At 38.7% G+C, this 20,638-nt stretch overlaps 2 protein-coding genes across 3 annotated transcripts in view; one reads left to right on the top strand and one right to left on the bottom strand.

The window, feature by feature from the left end:
• sgsh (N-sulfoglucosamine sulfohydrolase (sulfamidase)) overlaps positions 1–20,145 on the bottom strand; it is a 59,111-nt gene extending 38,966 nt beyond the window's left edge. The window contains exons 1-4 of the mRNA XM_028819303.2: positions 19,877–20,145; positions 16,214–16,374; positions 4,536–4,641; positions 62–212 (exon numbers count right to left, since the gene is read on the bottom strand). Of these exons, the coding sequence (XP_028675136.2) occupies positions 62–212; positions 4,536–4,641; positions 16,214–16,374; positions 19,877–20,045 (587 nt within the window). The 5' untranslated portion in view covers positions 20,046–20,145. The remainder of the gene's footprint in view (positions 1–61; positions 213–4,535; positions 4,642–16,213; positions 16,375–19,876) is intronic.
• A 79-nt stretch (positions 20,146–20,224) lies between these two features.
• slc26a11 (solute carrier family 26 member 11) overlaps positions 20,225–20,638 on the top strand; it is a 131,662-nt gene continuing 131,248 nt past the window's right edge. For both annotated transcript variants that reach the window (XM_028819300.2, XM_028819302.2), the window contains exon 1: positions 20,225–20,428. The gene's annotated coding sequence lies outside the window, so the exon portion shown is untranslated. The remainder of the gene's footprint in view (positions 20,429–20,638) is intronic.

The raw sequence follows: 20,638 nt of genomic DNA on the forward strand, positions 1-20,638 counted from the left end.
AAAAACTTCAAAATTTGGACGCTGATTTAGACAAGCAAGTATTCTATATTTCATACCTTACCGATCATCCTTAGCCTGTAAGAACTGCCTGACCAGCAATTTAATTCTGGTAATATTCCTGCCCACTTGTAGAACTGAACTGTTCTCCTCAGTGTGTGCAAAGTCAAATGGATAAACAGTTTCTGGTCCAACATGTTTCTTCCCAATTATACCTATAAAGACAAAATCAAACATAAAAGCATGGTTCAGCTTTTGTGCACAATCGGCACAGCTACAGCTCTGTTTGTGCTTAATTGCTTCAACCACAGGACTCAGCTCTGCAGCCGTTACCTGTAAAAGTAGGAATCATTAATTAGATTGGAAAATATGTTTAGATTAAACTTTCAAATAGCAAAGAACAGACTAAAAAAAAGTCTATATATGCAACCAATAGGGTTATGTTTTAAATTGCACAATGTTATAGAATGTATCATTTATGAATTATAAAATAACTCCAACTTATCTTAATCTTCAGTTTTATTGGTTACAGTATAATATAGGCTAATGCAGGTTATAATGTATGCTACAGTAGGTAACATACACTTAATTAAACAACAACAACAAACCAATGTGTGCACGGGGGAAGTCTGAGTGAGGTGTAAGGAATCAAGCGATTTCACTTTGTGTTACCTGCTCTTTAGCTCCTTGGACAGAGGTAGCACCTGCAACATGCCACTTAAGGTCAAAAATCCCTCTATGAACAACACTAAAAACTCTATGGCAAATGTATTCGTTGCCAGGGATAGTGCTGACCCACTGACATTCTGACTCTCAGTCAGACCTTTACCTCAACAGACTTTTATGTTTCTAGGGCAAACTTGAATTGGCAAACATCACTGCCTGCAGCTTCTTGTTCTGGACGTTCTGCTATACTTTTACAGAATCAGGTGTTTCAGATTAGGTGCCAATGGTTAGAGCCTTTTTACATAGTATGAAGATAGAACCGGTCTTATTTAAACTGCAACTATTCCTACATACCTGCTCCAACCTGCATATTGGTCTGGTGTTCTCTTAGCTATTGACTTGTGTGGTGTCATGAAGCCATGATCAAAAGTGCTCTCTAAGACCCTCAGAGAGAAGGTTGTGGATATCATGAGTCTGGCAAGGGATTTTAAGAGATCGCCAAATTACCTGAAATCATTCATTCCACTTTAAGGAAATCATCTGTAAGTGGTGTAGATTTCAAACTACTGCTAATTTGTCCTGAACTGGAGAGGGGGTTAGAGCATTAAGTGTACTGTACTGTTAGTTTTCCAGGTCACTGGCACTCACGAGACACTTTCATGGGACAGTACCACGTGCTCACAGGCCAGTGTCTCAGTTCTATGGGCCATTTCCTTGCCTTGCATTAGAGGTTACTGAGGAAAAGTGAAAGTTCCAGACTAGCTGGCTATCTGACTTCAACTGACTTGCATACGATCTGGAGGAAGACACAATAATGTGCAAGTACTGCTTCAGCAAGCCTAGATTAACCAGAAAACAGATTTTGTGGCAGAGTCACACAGTTTCAAATGTGAAAATCTAACAGCACACTCCTGACATCAAATGACTTGCAGCAGGCTGCAACAGTGTGTTGGCTGCAAGCAACTGTGCCAAAGAATCTGCGGTAGTAAAAGGTTTCCAGACACAAAAAAGATGAACGATGATGCAAAAATATATGAACTTTCAGTTAAAATAAACTCGGCATATTACTTAGCAAAGAAAGAAAGAAATGAGTTTCACACAAATGAAACCACTTGTTTTGCAAAAGGAAAATAGTCTCCAACATATAACCATGTTTGTTGTGCTGAACTAAATTCAAATAATACTGCAGAAAAAAAAAAGAAACCAATAACATCATGATGGTGCAACAGATGATGCCTTGCCAGTAAACTGTCTCCTTCACAGAAACTGGGGGGAAAAAAAACTTACATGTTTAACGTGATTCTGAATACATACGTCAAAGTGCGAGTTTAGTTATTTTATTGAAAACTGCTGTGTTTTTAAGAAAAATATGTTTATGTGTGTGTGTGTGTTCATTGCAACCAGAGCTAGAAGTGCTACTAAGTGTTTAATTTCTATTTATTTTCAATGTATTATTATATACATATTGTATAAAAACCTATATTTTGTTTAAAATATGTAGTGGTGGTTTATTTTTTAAAAATACATTTCTGAAAATGTTATACAGACCTGTTTAATTGGTAAAAAGTTCCATTTAATGCACTTAATGTGTTTAATTTCAAATGAATTTTTTTTTAGAATTGTATTAATCAACAAAAAAAACTCACCAGTTATCAAAATAATCATTAGCTGCAACCCTACCAAGAACTCCATAATTGTATTGCAGGCTATGCAGGTAGCTCATGTAAAAGTTGCTGCCAAAGTGCATGAATTTACTGTCAGAATGACACTGCACAAATTTCATCTGCATGCAAGGTGTGCTGTGGAAAAGCCTTTGCTGTCTACAAAGAACATTACAGCACGGCTACAGTTTGCCATTGAACATACAAAGACCAAACCTTCTAGAACAGGGGTCGGGAACCTATGGCTCGCGAGCCAGATGTGGCTCTTTTGATGGCTGCATCTGGCTCGCAGACAAATCTTTAATAAAAAAGTAATAACGTTAAAACTATAAAACATTCTCATGTATTTCAATCCATTCACTTCCTACCGCTCATGTTCATGGTTGCGGGTGGCTGAAGCCAATCACAGCTGACCTCCGGGACAACACCAAAATTTTATTGGATAATGCATAACGTACACGGGTCGTTGTGAGGTCAGAAAGTAAACTTCCCTCCTTTTAATCAAGTAGTCAGCTAGCTAATTGCAGAAACCCTTTTATCGAAGAAGATGGCTAAAAGAAAAAAAGATGAGGAGTATCATACTTTTCAGCAGGAATGGACAGAGGAATTCGCCTTTGTGGAGAGAGCAGGTTCTGCAGGGTATCTAATATGCAATGATAAAATTGCATCGATGAAACGGTCAAATATAAAGCGGCACTTCGACACACACCATACTACATTTGCATCGAAATATCCTGCGGGGGACAGCAGGAAGAAAGCATGTCAAGAGCTACTGTGCAGAGTGCAAGCTAGTCAGCAGCAACTCCGTGTTTGGACCCAACAAGGTGACTGGAATTCGGCTAGCTTTGCTGGTGCTTTAGCAATTGTGAGAAACGGAGAGCCATTCACAGATGGGGAGTATGCCAAAACATTAATGCTTGATGTTGCCAATGAACTTTTTGACGACTTTTGGGATAAAGACAAGATAATCAAACGAATAAAAGACATGCCTCTGTCAGCAAGAACTGTTCACGATCGTACCATCATGATGGCAAATCAAATTGAGGCAACACAAGTGAAGGACATAAATGCAGCACCATTCTTTTCTCTCGCTTTGGATGAGTCAACAGACGTTTAACGGATGGAAGTCTCAACGCCTGCATGAAGCTTAACCTCACTACGTATCAACCAGACTACAAAGCCATCAGCAAAACCATGCAGCACCAGAAGTCGCATTAATGGTAAGAAGTACTTTATTCATCATTGGTTAGCAACAGCATAACAACGTTATTAAAAAGAATTCAGAGACTTATTGTACTTTAAAAGTGTTGGTCTTACATAAAATGCACACATTTACTTGTATTTAGTTTTAAACATATTGTATGGCTCTCACGGAATTGCATTTTAAAATATGTGGCGTTCATGGCTGTCTCAGCCAAAAAGGTTCCCAACCCCTGTTCTAGAACAATGTGCTCTGGAGAGATGACTCAACGATAAGAGTTTTTTGGCCACAGTAACAGTAGACATGTTTGATGCAAACTGAAGACAGCATCTCAGGTAAAGAAACTGATACCAACTGTGAATGAAGCATGATAGTGGAAACGTTATGGCTCTGCTGTATCAATGTAGATTGTATAGTCAATGAGTCAACTATAAATTGTCCATCACGTTAAAGTGAGCTTGAGGAGTCTGATAGTTGAACTTCAACTGGAAATTAACCTTTCAACATGATAATGACCTAAGGCACACTAGCAAATTCAAAAAGAAGAAATGGAAGATTATGGTCTGGCTTAGTCAAAGCCCTAATTTGAATGGGCAGGACATGCAGGACAACCCACAAACATCTTACAACTTAAAGCATTTTGCATGGAACAGTGGTGAAAAATTTCACCGACTATATGTCAGAGGCTGATGAGCAGTTATGCAAAATGCCTACAAGAAGTAATTTCTGCTAAAAGGGGCAAAACCAGCTTCTATGGCCAAAGGTGTACTTACTTTTTCTCTCTCCCAAGTAGATCATTATATGTATAGATATTTTTGATGAATAAATGATTGAAAATTTTCCTTGCATTTTTATTCAAGTGTATCACATTTATCTGTAAGGCACTGTTTAAATTTTGTGACAGAGCAGCTGGTCTTATGTTTGTGTACATACTACTGATAAGATGGCCATATTCAAATCAGTGCAGTGATTTAAAAAAAAAAAAGAAAAAAGCAACATTTCTTCATTACCTGTGCGGATGTTTGATTGGGTGAGCAACAAAGGCAAACTCCTGACTTCATCAAATGAATTAAAATGGTGAACATCCTGATGGAGACCATACATTCCATTCTGATGCTAAAAATTGAAATATAAATGTTAATCTGTATGAAACTTAGAAATTACATATTCTACAATACAGTATTTAAGTTATGATAGAAAAATTCAAAAGTTCACTAATGCATCAGAAACATAATTTAGGATTATGTACTGTAAAACTACCATCATTGTTATTTAAATATAAACTACAGCAAGTCTTAAAAATGCAGAATTGCAAAAAAAATCAGTACTTTATTATTTAAAATCCTTAAAATATATAAATTGTGGTACAAAAATAAGATAGAAAACTGAGTATTACTTTAAATATTTGGTGAATGGATGTGTAGCATTAAATGTTCCAGGATCATAAGAGCGGTATCAGCCGAACTGTAAGTGATCAACATTTAAAGAAATCAAGGTATGTGCAGTTCTATATGCATACAGAAAAAAGTACATGCTACACTCCAGGACTTTTTGCATTTCCCTCTGGTCTCAAACGTTTTCCAATGATGCCACTGCACAGCCTAATCTGAAAAAGCAGGTGGTTTCAAAAAATACAAAAGGTCAAACATTTATCCAGTAAAAAAGAGCACAAGTTTAGCTTTTGAAAGGTTATAAATTGATCTCTATATGCCACCACAATTACTGCATCTGTTTTCATATCAAAATTATATGCAGGTCACTATTTTGTGTGATATTTGAAATTCCTAGTTTTTGAAACAGTTTTTGAAAGAGTGGAGGTATGGCTTTCTAAGGCATGTAGGCTTTGTGTCCAAAAGTAGCAGCTATTTCTTGGTAGGTCATCTACATTATCAAGGGATCCATGTCAGTCTGTACCTTTTGTTGATTTAACAGCATGAATTATATTAAAGCAATGGACAGATCTTTCTAAGTTATGATAACTGCAATTCTCAGCCTGTTAGCTTTTAAAAGAACTACTTAGTTTTACTGTGGGCAAATCAATCACTTTTTATGCAGTTAAGAAGCATTCACAAAACACCCGATTGCATATGGATTTAGCTGGTCTTGTTAAACAAAGAGGTGTTTCTTCATGTACATCAAAATGCTCTTTACATCTTACATGTTTTTATAAGGCAGAGATGCTTTACTTTTACATAAATCTGTAAAGGAAAAAAACAATTCTATTTAGTTTCTTTCTAAAAGAGCATATTATGCATTCTTTCCTGGCCCTACAAAAGCTGTTAGAATATCTGCAGTTATGTGAGCCAGACCTTCTTGAGGTTATTAAATTGCATACTGGCAAACAGCTGCAAAACTAAGAAAGAAAATTTTAGTCTGAAAACTTTCTTTAAAATATCTGTTATTCTCTTTTATTTTCTTGGTGAGAAGATAATGAGAAATAAATTCTAGTTCATTATTTTATGTTAATAGACAGCAAAATAGTACAGTGGTTAACAGTGTTGCTTATGGGATTCAGCTTCTGGAATCTGAATCCTGTGCCCTGTCAATGCAATATGTAATTCAAATCAATTTTATTGTCATATGAGGAAAATTTGGTTTATCAGCAGGTTTTATAGAGAGACCACTACATAATACATAATAAACACATCAACAAAGAAAACAGCCATCCAACATAACCTTAGTACAAATAAAATATAGCAGTGAGCATAATACTTATAATGTTGACTGATACCTTTATGACATACAACATTTGAGATTCAATTGGTTATATTTCTTTTTGGTTTTCCAATTGGAGTATAAGCAAATTAAGTGACTTGCTCATGGTAACAGTGTCAGTAGCAGGATTTGATCCCACAACCTCAGGGTTGGAAGTTCTAGGTCCAAAGCCTTAACCACTGCACTACTGTCTGCCTACTTATGCTGAAAAATTAGATCAAGCATATTATGATATAAAAAAGATTAATGCAAATACCACCTGGTCATCCTATGATTAAATCCAGTAGATGTTTATTAAAATTGAACATACCCAGAAAATTAACAGTAGTTAGAATGAAAGAGTTTTTGAACCAGTTGCTTTCTTTTCTTGGAACCTTGAACCTGTCACCTGATGGCAACAACTAAAATTGAGAATGTAGTGGATGAGTGCTGTCTGACAAAAAACATCTGCTTTCTGTAAAAATTGCTTGTTAAACAGGTTTTTAAAATTACACTATTGAGGCTGCCTTCTGTGTCCTTGTAAGTTTTTCTCTGGGTGCTCTGGTGTTCCTCCCACATCCTGAAAAATGTGAAGGTTAAATTTAATAGAGTTTCTAACTAAGTGTGATTGGTCCCTGTCCAGAGACATTTCTTGATTTGGGGCTTAGTTGTGCTGGAAACCTTCAGCCCACCACAACCTTGAATTGAATTAAGGAGATCTGACAATCTACGGATGTTATTTATGTTTACCTTCAAATCATCCATCCATCCATTATCCAACCCGCTATATCCTAATTACATGGTCACGGAGGTCTGCTGGAGCCAATCTCAGCCAACACAGGGCGCAAAAGGCAGGAAACAAACCCCGGGCAGGGTGCCAGCCCACCGCAGGGCGCGCGCACACACACACACCAAGCACAAACTAGGGACAATTTAGAATCGCCAATACACCTAACCTGCATGTCTTTGGACTGTGCGAGGAAACCGGAGCACCCGGAGGAAACCCACGCAGACACGGGGAGAACAACCTTCAAATCACTCCATGTGAATTTATTCTAAAATGGAATTATGATTATGTTTGTTTTCAAGAGGTGATCTTACTTTTTCTTTTCTTCTTACAGCAAATTAAATAAAAAAGAACTTTATACATGTTACTGCAACTGGCCACATACATCTACAGGCAAGTAATGTATCATGTTATTTTAATAAAAAAAAATAGTTTTTGCTAAAACCGGCAGTTTTTTGACAAAGTGATGCCTGTTTTTAAAAAAAAGTTAAACTGTTAATGATTCTGGCAGTTTTAAAATTTTGCACTTTGCGTAAAGAAGTGTTTGCACTGGTATCCTTGAATATGTGATTCACTCTTAAGCTGAAAGAATTTAGTTGGATGTACTTTATCAATAACTTTGAGGATTTAGAAGACCTGGATTAATTCCCTGCACAGTCTCTTCTGCTCAAGATTAAACAGGCTTAATTTTCCAAGTCTGTCAGAGTACAGTACAACATGTCCTTAAGATCAGGGACATGTTCTCTCTAACCAGCTTTAAGTGCTGCTATGTTTTTTTGTAGTGTGGCAATCAGAACTGCACACAATATTCCAGATGCAGTTTCACTAATACATTAAATAATATAAGCATTATATATAAGTCCTTTGATTTATATTTAACAGTTTTTATGATATAACCTAGCATCAACTTGTCATTGTGCATATATCAATTGGTGAGTCTGCTAAAGTAAACACTCTCTCAAACTAGAGAACTTCTTGGTCAGGACATTGGGTATTAACTTGTTGCTCCCTTGACAATAATTTCTGGTTTTGCTCTTTATAAGAAAGTTTGTCCAGTGGATGAACAAACACTCATCTTTTGATTCTTAATGTAGTATTTCCATTATTACCTCTGCCATCTATGAAATAAAATAAATAAATATCCAGCAACACATTATTTAAAACGGAAATATATTATCATTGATCACATATGAGCTGCAAACTCCTTGTAACCAAACATCTAGTGGGATCACTGGAAAATTGGACATACACTACAACAAACACTTAAGGGAATTTATTGTTATGTGAAGAAGACAATATGGTGACATTATGATCTTGTACTAAATGAAGAAATAGAATCAATAAGCAAGAATTCAGTTTCTATAAAGGAACTTTCAAAATTAATAAAACTAAACTAGTATATGTAAGAAGCATAAATTCAAAGTTAACTTAAAATAAGAGTACTGTATTTTAGTAATGATAAGAAACAGGAACCACTTCACATACTAGTGAGTTAGAGGCTAGAAGGAACAACAGTAACTATTCACAAGCTCTGCCATTATTTAAGGGCTTGTTGGCTAAAAAAGCCAAATGGATTGAATAATGGTCTAATTTTTGGTAAACTTTCTTCTATAATTTTTTTTTCAAACTGGCTTACACAAGCATCTGGTGAAGTGTCAGAAAAACTGAAGAGGGAAAAACGTAAGACTGTAAAACAGCACAGTGTCAGATGACTGCATGTGATTACTCAAACCACATTTTACTTTTTCCTGATTTTGTCTTTAGTTACATAAATCAAAATCTACTAAACCATAAATAAAAGTAATGCATAAGGGGAGTAATGAGGCTATGAAGAAAAATACAAGATGGGTTGATGCTATCAATGTGGGATATTTTTTGTAAATCACGTAAAGAATACAGAAATATAATAAGTTTTTATCAGGAATATTGTATTCCAGGGAAAAAAATTAAAATTTAAAAATAAACCTTGGTTTGCTAAGGAACTTAAAACTGATGAAGACTATGCAGTAAGAAAAGCTTGTGAAAGATGCCAAGTCTAAGGGGAAACACCTTTCTACCACTGACTGCTCTTTTGACTGTAAATGTTCTGGTGCTAACTACAAATTCTTCATAACTTTCATTAATCCCTTACTATGTAATAATGTAATGAAATGTATCTAAATGTCTGAAAAGCACTTCTCAGCCACACTGGGCTCACAAATGGTTCAGCACAATCAGATTTCATCTATTCCTTCTTCAAGTTACTGGATTACCGAGCATAAGGTATGAAAGGTGGTCCAGAAACACAACTGTCATAAAGCAGTGGGCCTATATAATGTCCTGCCATTGTCGTGGCGAAAAATTGTCACCACAAGGCTTTTTGCCTGAAATGAAGGCTATTAGGAGACTCAGGATAGGCAAACAGAGTCTATAATTTTATTGCAATAAAATAACAATAAAAATAACACCGACTCAACCCAATACAGCCAAATTGAGCTGGGCCCTGAACAGTTCAGGACTCAAAACTTATATAGTCATTTCTTATCACTCCGACCTCACTCATATTAGCTCATTTGCTCTTTTCTCTGATTCCTCTCTGCACCTCCCCAGCCTGTACCTTGAGTTCCCATGGGAACCATTATTATCTCCTGACTTCCCTGTATCTGGTACTTTTACTTGTCTATTGTTCATTTTTAGTTTCTGTTTTGCTTAGTTTTGATTGGTCTTCGGCTGGGCAGATGTTCCTTCTTCCCTATTTGGTCACTCTCTTATCACTTCCCTTTTCCCTTGGCCTTCATGCTATTTTTTAATTAGCGGCTGAAGCTAATCTTTAATTAAAAAGAAATATAGCATGTACCTTTATTTAATTCTTTGCGTGGCAGGCCTGACTTGCATTAATATCTGCACTAAGGTTAATGCTTATATATTTCTCTATATTTATTTATACTAATACATGAATACACTAATTTTACTTTCCATACATTACATCATTTTGACCTCGTTGTATCAGTGCCTTTGCTGTTTCTGCTGACTCACTATTCCAGCTGGTTTCTCACATGCCTACCAGGACCATTTTTTTCACATTTTGTTTTTGGTATCACTCAACAGGTGTTTTTTCTTATTCCCCCTTGTTTTTGTCCTTGGGCAGTTTCTACATGTCATTGTCTTCCTGTTCTATCCTTCCTTTCCCAAATTGGTAATTCTGATCCAAGCTTAAAAATAATGCAATATGGCTAATGTCTTTTATTTAACTATTTGCTTGACATATCTTATTTGCTTGACATTCTAATTTATGCTAAATCTAATGCTTCAAAAGCTATTAATTACTTTTACGGTTATTTATGTTACTATGCTATTTATGCTAATATATAAATTTTTATCTTCCATACCATACCCCTCTCCTTTAATGAAAATAAATAGAAAAAAACAGTCTCCAGTTGCTCTTACTTAGGTGGAACTTAGACTGTGGTAACATCTTGTTTGTGGGTTATTATTTTTGGTTGTGGCCTGTTATTGGTTAAAGAAATAATTTATCCAAAAATTATTTTTAGATGTTACTTACACCATGTACTTTGTAGTGTTGGCCGAGAAAATATTTAATCATGTTTTCTTGGAGAAAGTACATAAGAGAGATTCTCATAAATGGAATTAATAGGTGGCCAATGCTAGACAGTAGCAAATGTTGTGAAAAAGTACATGTAAAAAGAAAAATATCTCACGTTCTTGGGCAAAAGTCTGTAGCCACCAGGACAAAATAACTAATAATTAGGCCAAAAAACTAAACCTGAATTATTTTTATTTAGTTAGTGGACACCTTTATCAAAGGTGACTTACAAATCAAGTTATAATACACACAAAAATGAAGGCGCAACTATTAAAAGCATGAAGAGATTAAACCTAAAATGCAAGTACAAGAGAACAGAATGATTACATGATTATACCAACAACAAAAACAGTAAGACAAAAACAGTAGCATAAACTCTTTGCCAGTGCAACAGCACCTATCCCTTAGGAGAGAAACTAGCTCCAAAATATTTAATGAAATGGTCCAAAGAACAGTGAAGCACTGTTAAGTCTTCGCATTTCTGGCCAGAGGAGGTATAGACAGCAGACAGGCAGAGGAAAAACAACAATGTCTTGAAAGGACAAAAGGAGAGACCAAGGATTGAAAATATAGAGGAGCAGAACTGTTCAGAGAACTGTAGGTTAAGAAAAAGAGTTTTAAACTGTACCTTTGCAGGAACAGAAGGTCAGTGGAGAAACCAAAGCAGAGGAGTAGTAGGAGAGAAACTAGGAACAGAGAATGCCAGTTGAGTAACTGCATTCTGGAGGGACTGGGGAGGTCTGATAGCAGTTGAAGAAGTCCCTCCAGGAAAGAGATGAAATAGTCCAGCCAAGAGAGAACCAGTGCCTAAACAAAGAGTTGTGTAGCATCATTAGTGAAGAAGGGTTTAATCCTCTGAAATTATGAAGGAAGAAAGAAATGACAGAACTGGGTTATTTAAGATATATGTTTGATGAATGCAAGTGAGGAGTCACAACAAGAATCCTGACCAAGACTGTTGGTGAAAGGGACACATTTTCAAGGGTAATGCTTAGAGACAAATCTGAGGAAGGAGGATCAGAGTGCAAGTACACGATATCTGACTTTAGAAGATTGAGTTTAAGGTAATGATCATTCATCAATGATGAAGATGGCAGAGAGACAGTTGGGAGATCTGGGATAATACCTGTGGTTTGTAAGAATGAAATGAGAGGAAGATCTGTGCAAAATTAGTATAGATGTGGTAGAAGAAGCCATGAGAAGAAATGACATTGCCTAAGGAACAAATGCAGAGAGAAAAGAAAAGTGGACCCTGTACTGTTCCTTAAGGCACACCTGTAAAAAGATTCTGTGAAGGAGACAAAACATTAGATAAAAAAGGATCTGTCCGAGAGGTAGGACATGAACCAGTCCAAAGAAGAACTACAGATTCAGAGTTTATCAAAGGAAGAGATAAGCAAGGAGTTGTTAACAGTATCGAAAGCTGATGAAAGGCCAAGGAGGATAAGGACAGAGGACAACTTCTTTAACAGGTTTGACCACCCTACCCACTCTCACCTCGGAGTACTGCACCCTCCATCCATCCTTCTGCTGATACCAGCATAGGAGAGACATCCCCAGACACAATTACAGCAGCGCAGGTGAGCAGAGAGCTGAGGAGACTTTGTGCCAGCAAAGCAACGGGTCCAGATGGAGTATCGCCACGACTGCTGAAGGTCTGTTCGCTGGAGCTGGGGAGTCCTCTACAGCGCATCTTCAACCTGAGCCTGGGACAGGGAGAGTCCCGAGGCTTTGGAAAACATCTTGTATCACCCCAGTCCCAAAGGTATCATGTCCTAGTGAGCTGAACGACTTCCAGCCTATCGCTCTAACGTCACATGTGATGAAGACCATGGAGCGGCTGCTGCTTCACCACCTGAGGCCACAGGTACGCCACACCCTCGACCCTCTGTAGTTCGCATACCAGGAGAAGGAGGGAGCAGAGGATGCCATCATCTATATGCTACACCAATCACTCTGCCACTTGGACAGAGGCAGTGGTGCTGCAAGAATTATGTTTCTAGACTTCTCTAGCGCCTTCAACACCATCCAACCTCTGCTCCTCAGGGACAAGCTGACAGAGATGGGAGTAGATTCATACCTAGTGGCATGGATCGTGGACTATCTTACAAACAGACCTCAGTATGTGCATCTCGGGAACTGCAGGTCTGACATTGTGGTCAGCAACACAGGAGCGCCGCAGGGGACTATACTTTCTCCGGTCCTGTTCAGCCTATATACATCGGACTTCCAATACAACTCTGAGTCCTGCCACGTGCAAAAGTTCGCTGACGACACTGCTATCGTGGGCTGCATCAGGAGCTGGCAGGAGGAGGAGTATAGGAACCTCATCAAGGACTTTGTTAAATGGTGCAACTCAAACCACCTACACCTGAACACCCAGCAAAACCAAGGAGCTGGTGGTGGATTTTAGGAGGCCCAGGCCCCTCATGGACCCCGTGATCATCAGAGGTGACTGTGTGCAGAGGGTACAGACCTATAAATACCTGGGAGTGCAGCTGGATGATAAATTGGACTGGACTGCCAATACTGAATCTCTGTGCAAGAGAGGACAGAGCCTGCTATACTTCCTTAGAAGACTGGCGTCCTTCAACATCTGCAATAAGATTCTGAAGATGTTCTATCAGACGGTTGTGGCGAGAGCCCTCTTCTAAGCGGTGGTGTGCTGGGGAGGCAGTATTAAGAAGAAGGACGCCTCACGCCTGGACAAACTGATGAGGAAAGCAGGCTCTATTGTAGGCATGGAGCTGGACAGTTTGACATCTGTGGCGGAGTGACGGGCGCTCACCAGGTTCCTATCAATTATGGAGAATCTACTGCATCCACTAACAGTGTCATCTCCAGACAAAGTAGCAGCTTCAGCGACAGATTGCTGTCACTGTCCTGCTCCACTGACAGACTGAGGAGATCGTTCCTCCCCCAAACTATGCGACTCTTCAATTCCACCCGGGGGGGTAAACGTTAACATTATTCAAAGTTATTGTCTGTTTTTACCTGCATTTTTATTACTCTTTAATTTAATATTGTTTTTTGTATCAGTATGCTGCTGCTGGAGTATGTGAATTTCCCCCTTGGGATTAATAAAGTATCTCTATCTATCTATATATATCAGATTTGAGAGGAACATGTCAAAAGAACCTACTGACTATACCAACGTAGCATGTAAATCAAACCTTTAATGTAAAAACACCTTGCATACTTTCATTTTGCAAAGTTTTTGATTAAGTCTGAATAGTCACGGGAGTCAACAACTTCGTGCTCAACTGATATTAACGCTAAGTCATTCAATCAATCTTGTGTCATGCTTGTTCGCGGGTCACTCATAATCAGCTTGAGCTTTGAAAAGCTGTGTTCAGCAGACACAACAGTTACAGGAATTGTCAAAGCAATATGTAATGTAACAAAGATGTTGGGAAAGAATCTTGCAAATTGTTCTCATATATGAATTGCAAACATTTAAGAGCAGAAATAGTTTGTAGAACCAAATTTGCTAAATTGCGCAATTTAACTTCGGACCCACTAATTTCATCTGCTAAGATATTGCTGAGAACATTGTAACACTCTCTCAAATCAGTTTCGTTCATGCTTGTAATGAATCCATAATAGTGCAGGAATCCAATATTGTCATAATGGGCTTTCATCTGGTCAAATCGTTCAGTCATTGACATTAGGGCCTAACCTAGCGAGACATTGAAGAACTCAATGCAGAATTTTTCTTTAGGATCACATATCAGCTCATCACAAGCTTCGCAATCAAATTGTCTCCACACTCTCCTTCTACGTGCGGTCTGTGCAGCTGGAAACTGTATTTCATTCTCGTCTGTTTCCAGTTCTGTAGCTAACACTTTACCTGCATCTTGGGCTGATTTGAACCTGTTTCTTTGTAGGATTTCAAGAAGTCGACTGTGTTCTGAATGCAATTCAAAGTGATGTCAAACTGCATATGTTTACTTTGCAACATTTTGCTCACAATATTAATTTGTGCCAAGAAATCATACTAGATTATTAACGACATCAAGAAAGGGTAATGTTTGGTTTGCCAAAGCAGCAGCCTCTGTTCTTGCTTTCGGATCATTTGCACTCTCAAAGTCCTCAATCAATGTATCATAAATCGATCCTATCTGAAAGTGCTTTGTGGAATGGTTTTATCCTCTCAGCTTCTGCTGTTTACAGTACGATTGATCTGTTGTGCAGGCGAGGAGCATGATCTGCCCTCCCACTGGGGCCCCACCCACTACCTCAGGCCCCATCATCACCTTCGATGCTGCATGTCGTCACTGTTTCCTCTCTGCTTGCACGTAACTATACTGATAATTACACCACCAGAGAAAATTTGTACTTCTGAAATATGGACCTGTAAGTTGTATTTGGTTGCAGCAATATATAGTAGGCGGTCGCCTACTTTGCCTATGCCTAAGAATGGCCCTGAGGAATGACAGATAGAAGACAGCATGATAAAGGCAGAAGGACTGAAAGAATGTTTCTTGAGAATAGGGATTACAAGGCATCTGTTGAAATTAGTAGGGAAGATATCAGAGGTTACTGAGGCATTGAAAAGAGCACAGATGTAGTGGATCAAGGAAGGAGAGATGGACTGAAGATTATGTGCAGGAATGGAGCCCAGTACACAGGTGGTGGGTTATGTGGTTATGAGCAGGTCATTGACAGTAGAGAAAGAGAAAAGAGAAGAATGACACAAATGAGAGTCAGAGTATGATTTTTGGGGTTTTAAACAGTTTTTGATATTGGAGACTTTGGAAGAGAAGAAGGAAGCAAAACCATTAGGAGAGAAGGACTATGGTTTTGAAGCAGCAGAAGGAATTACGAGAGACTTGAAGGTTGAAAAGAGGCAGCAGGTATTTCTTTCAGAGGATGCAAATAAGTTTTGAAAGAAGGATTTCTTTGCATATAGCAAAGATGCAGAGAAGAAAGACAGGAGGGACCTGTACTTATCCAGGAAGGACAGTTGTTTCTTATTATGCCAAGCATATTCAGTTAAAAAAACGAATCAAAAAAGTCTTCAACCATGAATTTTTGGAGTATAAACACACATGAAAAATTTTTGAATATTCGCTATCTTTTCAGTCAATTTTCCACAGTAACACTATGGCAATGGCATAACAAAATGGCATTGCCCGTAGAAAAAAAAAATGGTGTCAAAATGAAAAATATATTTACAAGGTAAAACAAAATCAAAATTAAAAAAAAAATAATAAGAACAGTATTCATTCATCTATAATCAAGACGTAAATAAGAGAGCAAGTTGTTATAATGATTATGGATAGAAATCAACAAATGATTGAAAGATAAACATGCAATACTGTGTTGTGGCGTTTCAAGCTTTCACTTCAATTGTATTTGTTATGAGAAAAATGTATGCTGTGGAGCACTAGCAATATTTTTTTCAACAAAAAAACAATTCACAACAAAAATCTTTAAAATATTTGGTCACTTTTATAAAAATGGCAAAACAATAATAATCTAATAAATACAAGTTTGTACATTTAAGCTAATGGACTTTTGCTAAAAGTTGAAAATATAATAACCTATCATTGTACATGTGTTATATAGAATATACTTAATGGTAATCAAATTTTTTTCCAACAAAACATGGAGATTCATACTTGGGGCAATCCAGACAAGATGGCAGAACGGCTGGGTGAACAACTGCTAACAGATGTGAAGGCATTCTTGAAGATAACACTGCGTTTGGCAAGGCTGCTAAGATGAGGGGTCTGAATTGCTGTATTGTTGAAAATTTCACTTTCAAAACCTGCATCATCAGCTGCAAGAGTTTGGAAAAATAAAAAAGAGAATTTACAACTAATATTTCAAATATTCTTAATTTGGGGAAAAAAATGTAAAAACAGGAAACGTTTATGATTTGCATTGATGTGAGCCCAAAGACACGATGTGTTAACTCTCAACATTTCAGTTTTTAGAAAGTTTCTCAGATATAGTAAAGCCTTGAATATAGAATAATAAACTTCATGCAGGCACTCTTCTGGGCATACCAGAATGTCCAATTGGGGTCTCATTATATTTCTGAGTCTGAACAGAATCAGGCGAAGGGGATGTGCTTCTGTTTCAATTACTCGTAAAGGACATGACATTTGATATTTTGTCAGCTTTTTATACTTAAATAATGCAGCTGAAATTGGCACTTCTGACACAGCCTCAAAGCTTTAATCCTTTACATTAAACCTGCTCTTATGCAGGTTAAGCTTCAGTGCATTGGTTATCCCAGTGACTGAGCTGGACTTCATCAAGTCTTTCTTTCTGGAACAGGCAACTCCTGACCCTTATCCAAAAAGCAGGATTAGCATCTTATCTGCATCTTTGGCCTCACGGATCACTTAATTCTGGCTTACTTTGTTCCAGAAATACAGGTTTGACTAAATCCAAGTTTGATGGAACAGAATCAACACGATTTTCATAACTCCAAACTTCGTTTAACCAAATTTTATACTGATCCTGCTTTCTCAGAGCCCTCATTGCTGTCATTCTCAGTTCTTGATAAAGACTGCGCTGTGCCTCCTCTCAATAATATCCATAGTGCCCTGTGAGATGAAACACCTCCTTCTGGGAATACTGGTAACACCAACACAACCCTCAGCAACCTTCAGGGTCTTATTACAAAAGGTCTCCCACATCACATTAGAATCGGCAGTGGCACCTAAATCCGTAAGTTCCTCACACAAACTGCGTGCAAACTCATCAGAAAAGCCTGATCCTGGAGTCTGGCCTGGTCCAGCCTCATTTTCCTAGTAGGTGACAACCTACTGGACCAAAGCTGGATCCTCAGAGTACCAACAACAAGTCTGTGGTCAGAATTCACAAACTGGACACTTGTGAAGACCCTTCAGTTTTGTAAGAGTCTCCAGTGTCTGCCCATGAGGATGTGATCATCTCCTTCACCATACCACCAGTATTGAAGCATCAAGTCCAACAATGTGGCTCAGTGTACTGAAACCAGTATCCAGTGATTCGCAACCCCTGACCTTTTACAAAGTCAAGCACAATGGAGCCACATTCACCATGGTCACCAGACCAAAGGGGACCGAGACAATCCTCACAGCCAGCCCTGTCAGTGCCAGGCAGGGAATACCAGCGACATGACTCCCAGCGAGACAGCAGCGCTACCGCTTCACCACCATGTCACCCCCATGTGTGTAATTATTAACAGTATTCCTTATTTAAACAAAATTAACGATTTACCTGAAAAATGTAACATACATACTTTAATGCATTGCATCATGAAAGTGATATCACGTATAAATCTAAGGATTCTAAATGTGCAGAGAGTTGGAATATCATACATTTAATATGTTCTGTGTGGTGATTTACTGCTGTTTGCTGCTGCTGTCAGGTCAGGAGGAAGCCCCAGAAAAAAAAAAGATGGCACAAAAAATGGTGAGACTTTTAAACTGTATCGTGCCATTACGATTGGGAACATGCGACACTTGAATATAAAAGCACCATGAATACATCTGTATGTTGGCATTTTGCTTCACCACATTGAACCATTCATCAAATATCGATTTTGTAGGATCAACATAGCGACTTTCTGTCACATGTAGATAGTAAACAGACTCTGACTTCATGTTCCAACTTTTATCACACTGTGCCCCCCCCTTGACTTTTTTCGCATTAATTTCTGAGGGCCTGCTCAGAATGACACGTCAAATGAACGCTGGGAATGCATGTCAGCCATGATGAGGGTGCGTACGCGTTCTGAGCGTGAAGTATAAACGAGCCCTAAGAAGTCCACCATCGACTGCATCCTGACAACTGAAGGTTCTCATGGAGCACAAACGCAAATATTGGCGGAGTTTGTTTGCAGTCGTTGTCGATTTTCGTAAAGTGTTCGACTCAGTTGATTGAGCTGCCCTGTGGGACATCCTGAGACTTTGCGGTATCCCCTCAAGGTTGCTGGATTTAGTGGCCGGCCTGTACATATATACTGTGAGTGCTGTGTGTAGTGGAGGCAGAACCTCCATGTTTTTCCTAGTTGATTCTGGGGTTTGTCAGGGGCCTGTTCTTGCTCCTACTCTGTTAAGTGCTTCAGTGGACTGGGTGCTGGGCAAGGTTGTGGGGTCCAGCAGCTGTGGGGGCATCTGTTGGCGAAGAAAAAGTCACTGATCTTGACTTTGCTGATGATGCTGTGATGTTCGTGGAGTCAATGGAGGCTCTGATCGGGGCTCTTAAGAGACTGAGTGAGGAGTCTGAGTGTCTGGGCTTGCGAGTGTCCTGAATAAAGATCCAGGCCTTTAATGACCTCTTGGGCACAGCCATCAGCAGAGTGTCTGTCTGTAGAGAGAATGTCGACCTTCTCAAGAGGATTACTTACTCGGCAGTGACATTCACGTCTCTGGTGACTCTTCTTATGATGTAAGTATACAGATTGGAAGCACTTGGGGAGTCATGAGGTTGCTGGAAAGGGGTGTGTGCCGCTCCCAATATCAATGCAAAAGGACGATGGTCCAAGTCTTTAGAGTTCTGGTGCTTCCTGTCTTACTATGGACGCTATCCAGTGACCTGAGATCAAGACTGGACTCCTTTGGTACTGTGTCTTTTTTAAGAATTCTTAGGTATCACTGGTTTGACTTGCCCGATGTGTGGTTGCTCATGGAGTCCCCAAACGAGGCACATTACCTACACTGTGAGGGAGTGTCAGTTATGACACTACAGCCATGTGGTGTGATTCTCCGTGGGTGATCCAGCTTGCAAGATCCTCATTGTTGAGGACCCCAGTGGCTGGACCAGGCCAAGGGGACTCCTACGTAACACCCGGCTGCGGCAGATAGACTGTCATTTCCGGAGGGTGGGACTGGACCATGTGTCTGCCTCGGGGGTTGTCAACCAGGATCCTGAGCTGTTTTGTCGTATGATGGATGCGGCCACGCGCTGTACAAGTGCATACATCCCAACCTGACCTGCTTTCTGGAACAGAACACAGGATTATTCAGTAAAATGTATTTTTTAATCAAACACGGCTGACGCAGTTGATACAAAGTGAAAGAGCTTTCAGCATAGCATCACTCAAAGAGGAACTTCTGCTGCTACAGCTGCAGAGAAGTTGGCTTTTTTGAGAAACACAATACAGTTTAGATTGCAAATGCACAGACCATACAGCTCGACAAAATTGAGGTTTTATACTTAAAAAGGTATCATTATAAGCACGTCTTAACTAACATGCTTCTGGGCTCAGATCGTGAGAAAGGAGCAGCCCAGAAGAGCCACCTGCAAGTTATACTGAAAAAAAAAAAGAAGAAAAAAAGACTCACCAATTATAAGCAGCAAATTTCTTTTCTTCGCTATGCCGACATTAAATACAGTTATAAGTAAAAAAACAACAGTACGTGACCACGAGAAAGGCAACATAATGATCAAATATATGCGGTTGTCTGTGGTTATAGACACTACTATGAATTTATTTTGGTGTGATATTTTCATTTAATACGATAAAAAGGAGTTATAGCGTTCACAGACGTAACTTCCCGGAACATAAGCGCGTTAAAGGTGTAGGAAAATGCCTCCGCCATTTCCGTACCACGTGATTATACAGGGCATGTGACTCCTAAACTCACGTGACTCAGCAGTCGTACTAGCGAAACTTGCAAAGCAACTCAGTCGAGCCGGTTGTGTTAGGAGGAAGGAGGATGCTCTGAGGACGTCTTGTGGTTAGCAAAACCGCGATTGCATTTACTTTTTTATGGTTGTTATTTTACTTATGCAATTTTGTTCGCGAAGACTGTGATTTTTGGATTAGCGGCCATTATTCATAGTACTTACCTATAAAACAAGAAGAGAAAGATAATGGACTTCTTTTGAGAGAGGTATGATAGTTTTCTTGATTTCTTATAGAAGTTTCACTTGTCTTACATATGTGGATTCAGATTTATTTGTTAGATCTCTATACATTGATTTCTTTAAATAAAATAATGAATTGACTTTTCTTATTTGTTATTCTATCAAATAAAATCATAAGCGGACGAACAAAACCGGTCCTTTTGACGCGTTCTTTATGAACCGTCTACATTTCTTGT

The sequence above is a fragment of the Erpetoichthys calabaricus genome, chromosome 14, assembly GCF_900747795.2.
Source record: "Erpetoichthys calabaricus chromosome 14, fErpCal1.3, whole genome shotgun sequence".
Taxonomy (NCBI): domain Eukaryota; kingdom Metazoa; phylum Chordata; class Cladistia; order Polypteriformes; family Polypteridae; genus Erpetoichthys; species Erpetoichthys calabaricus.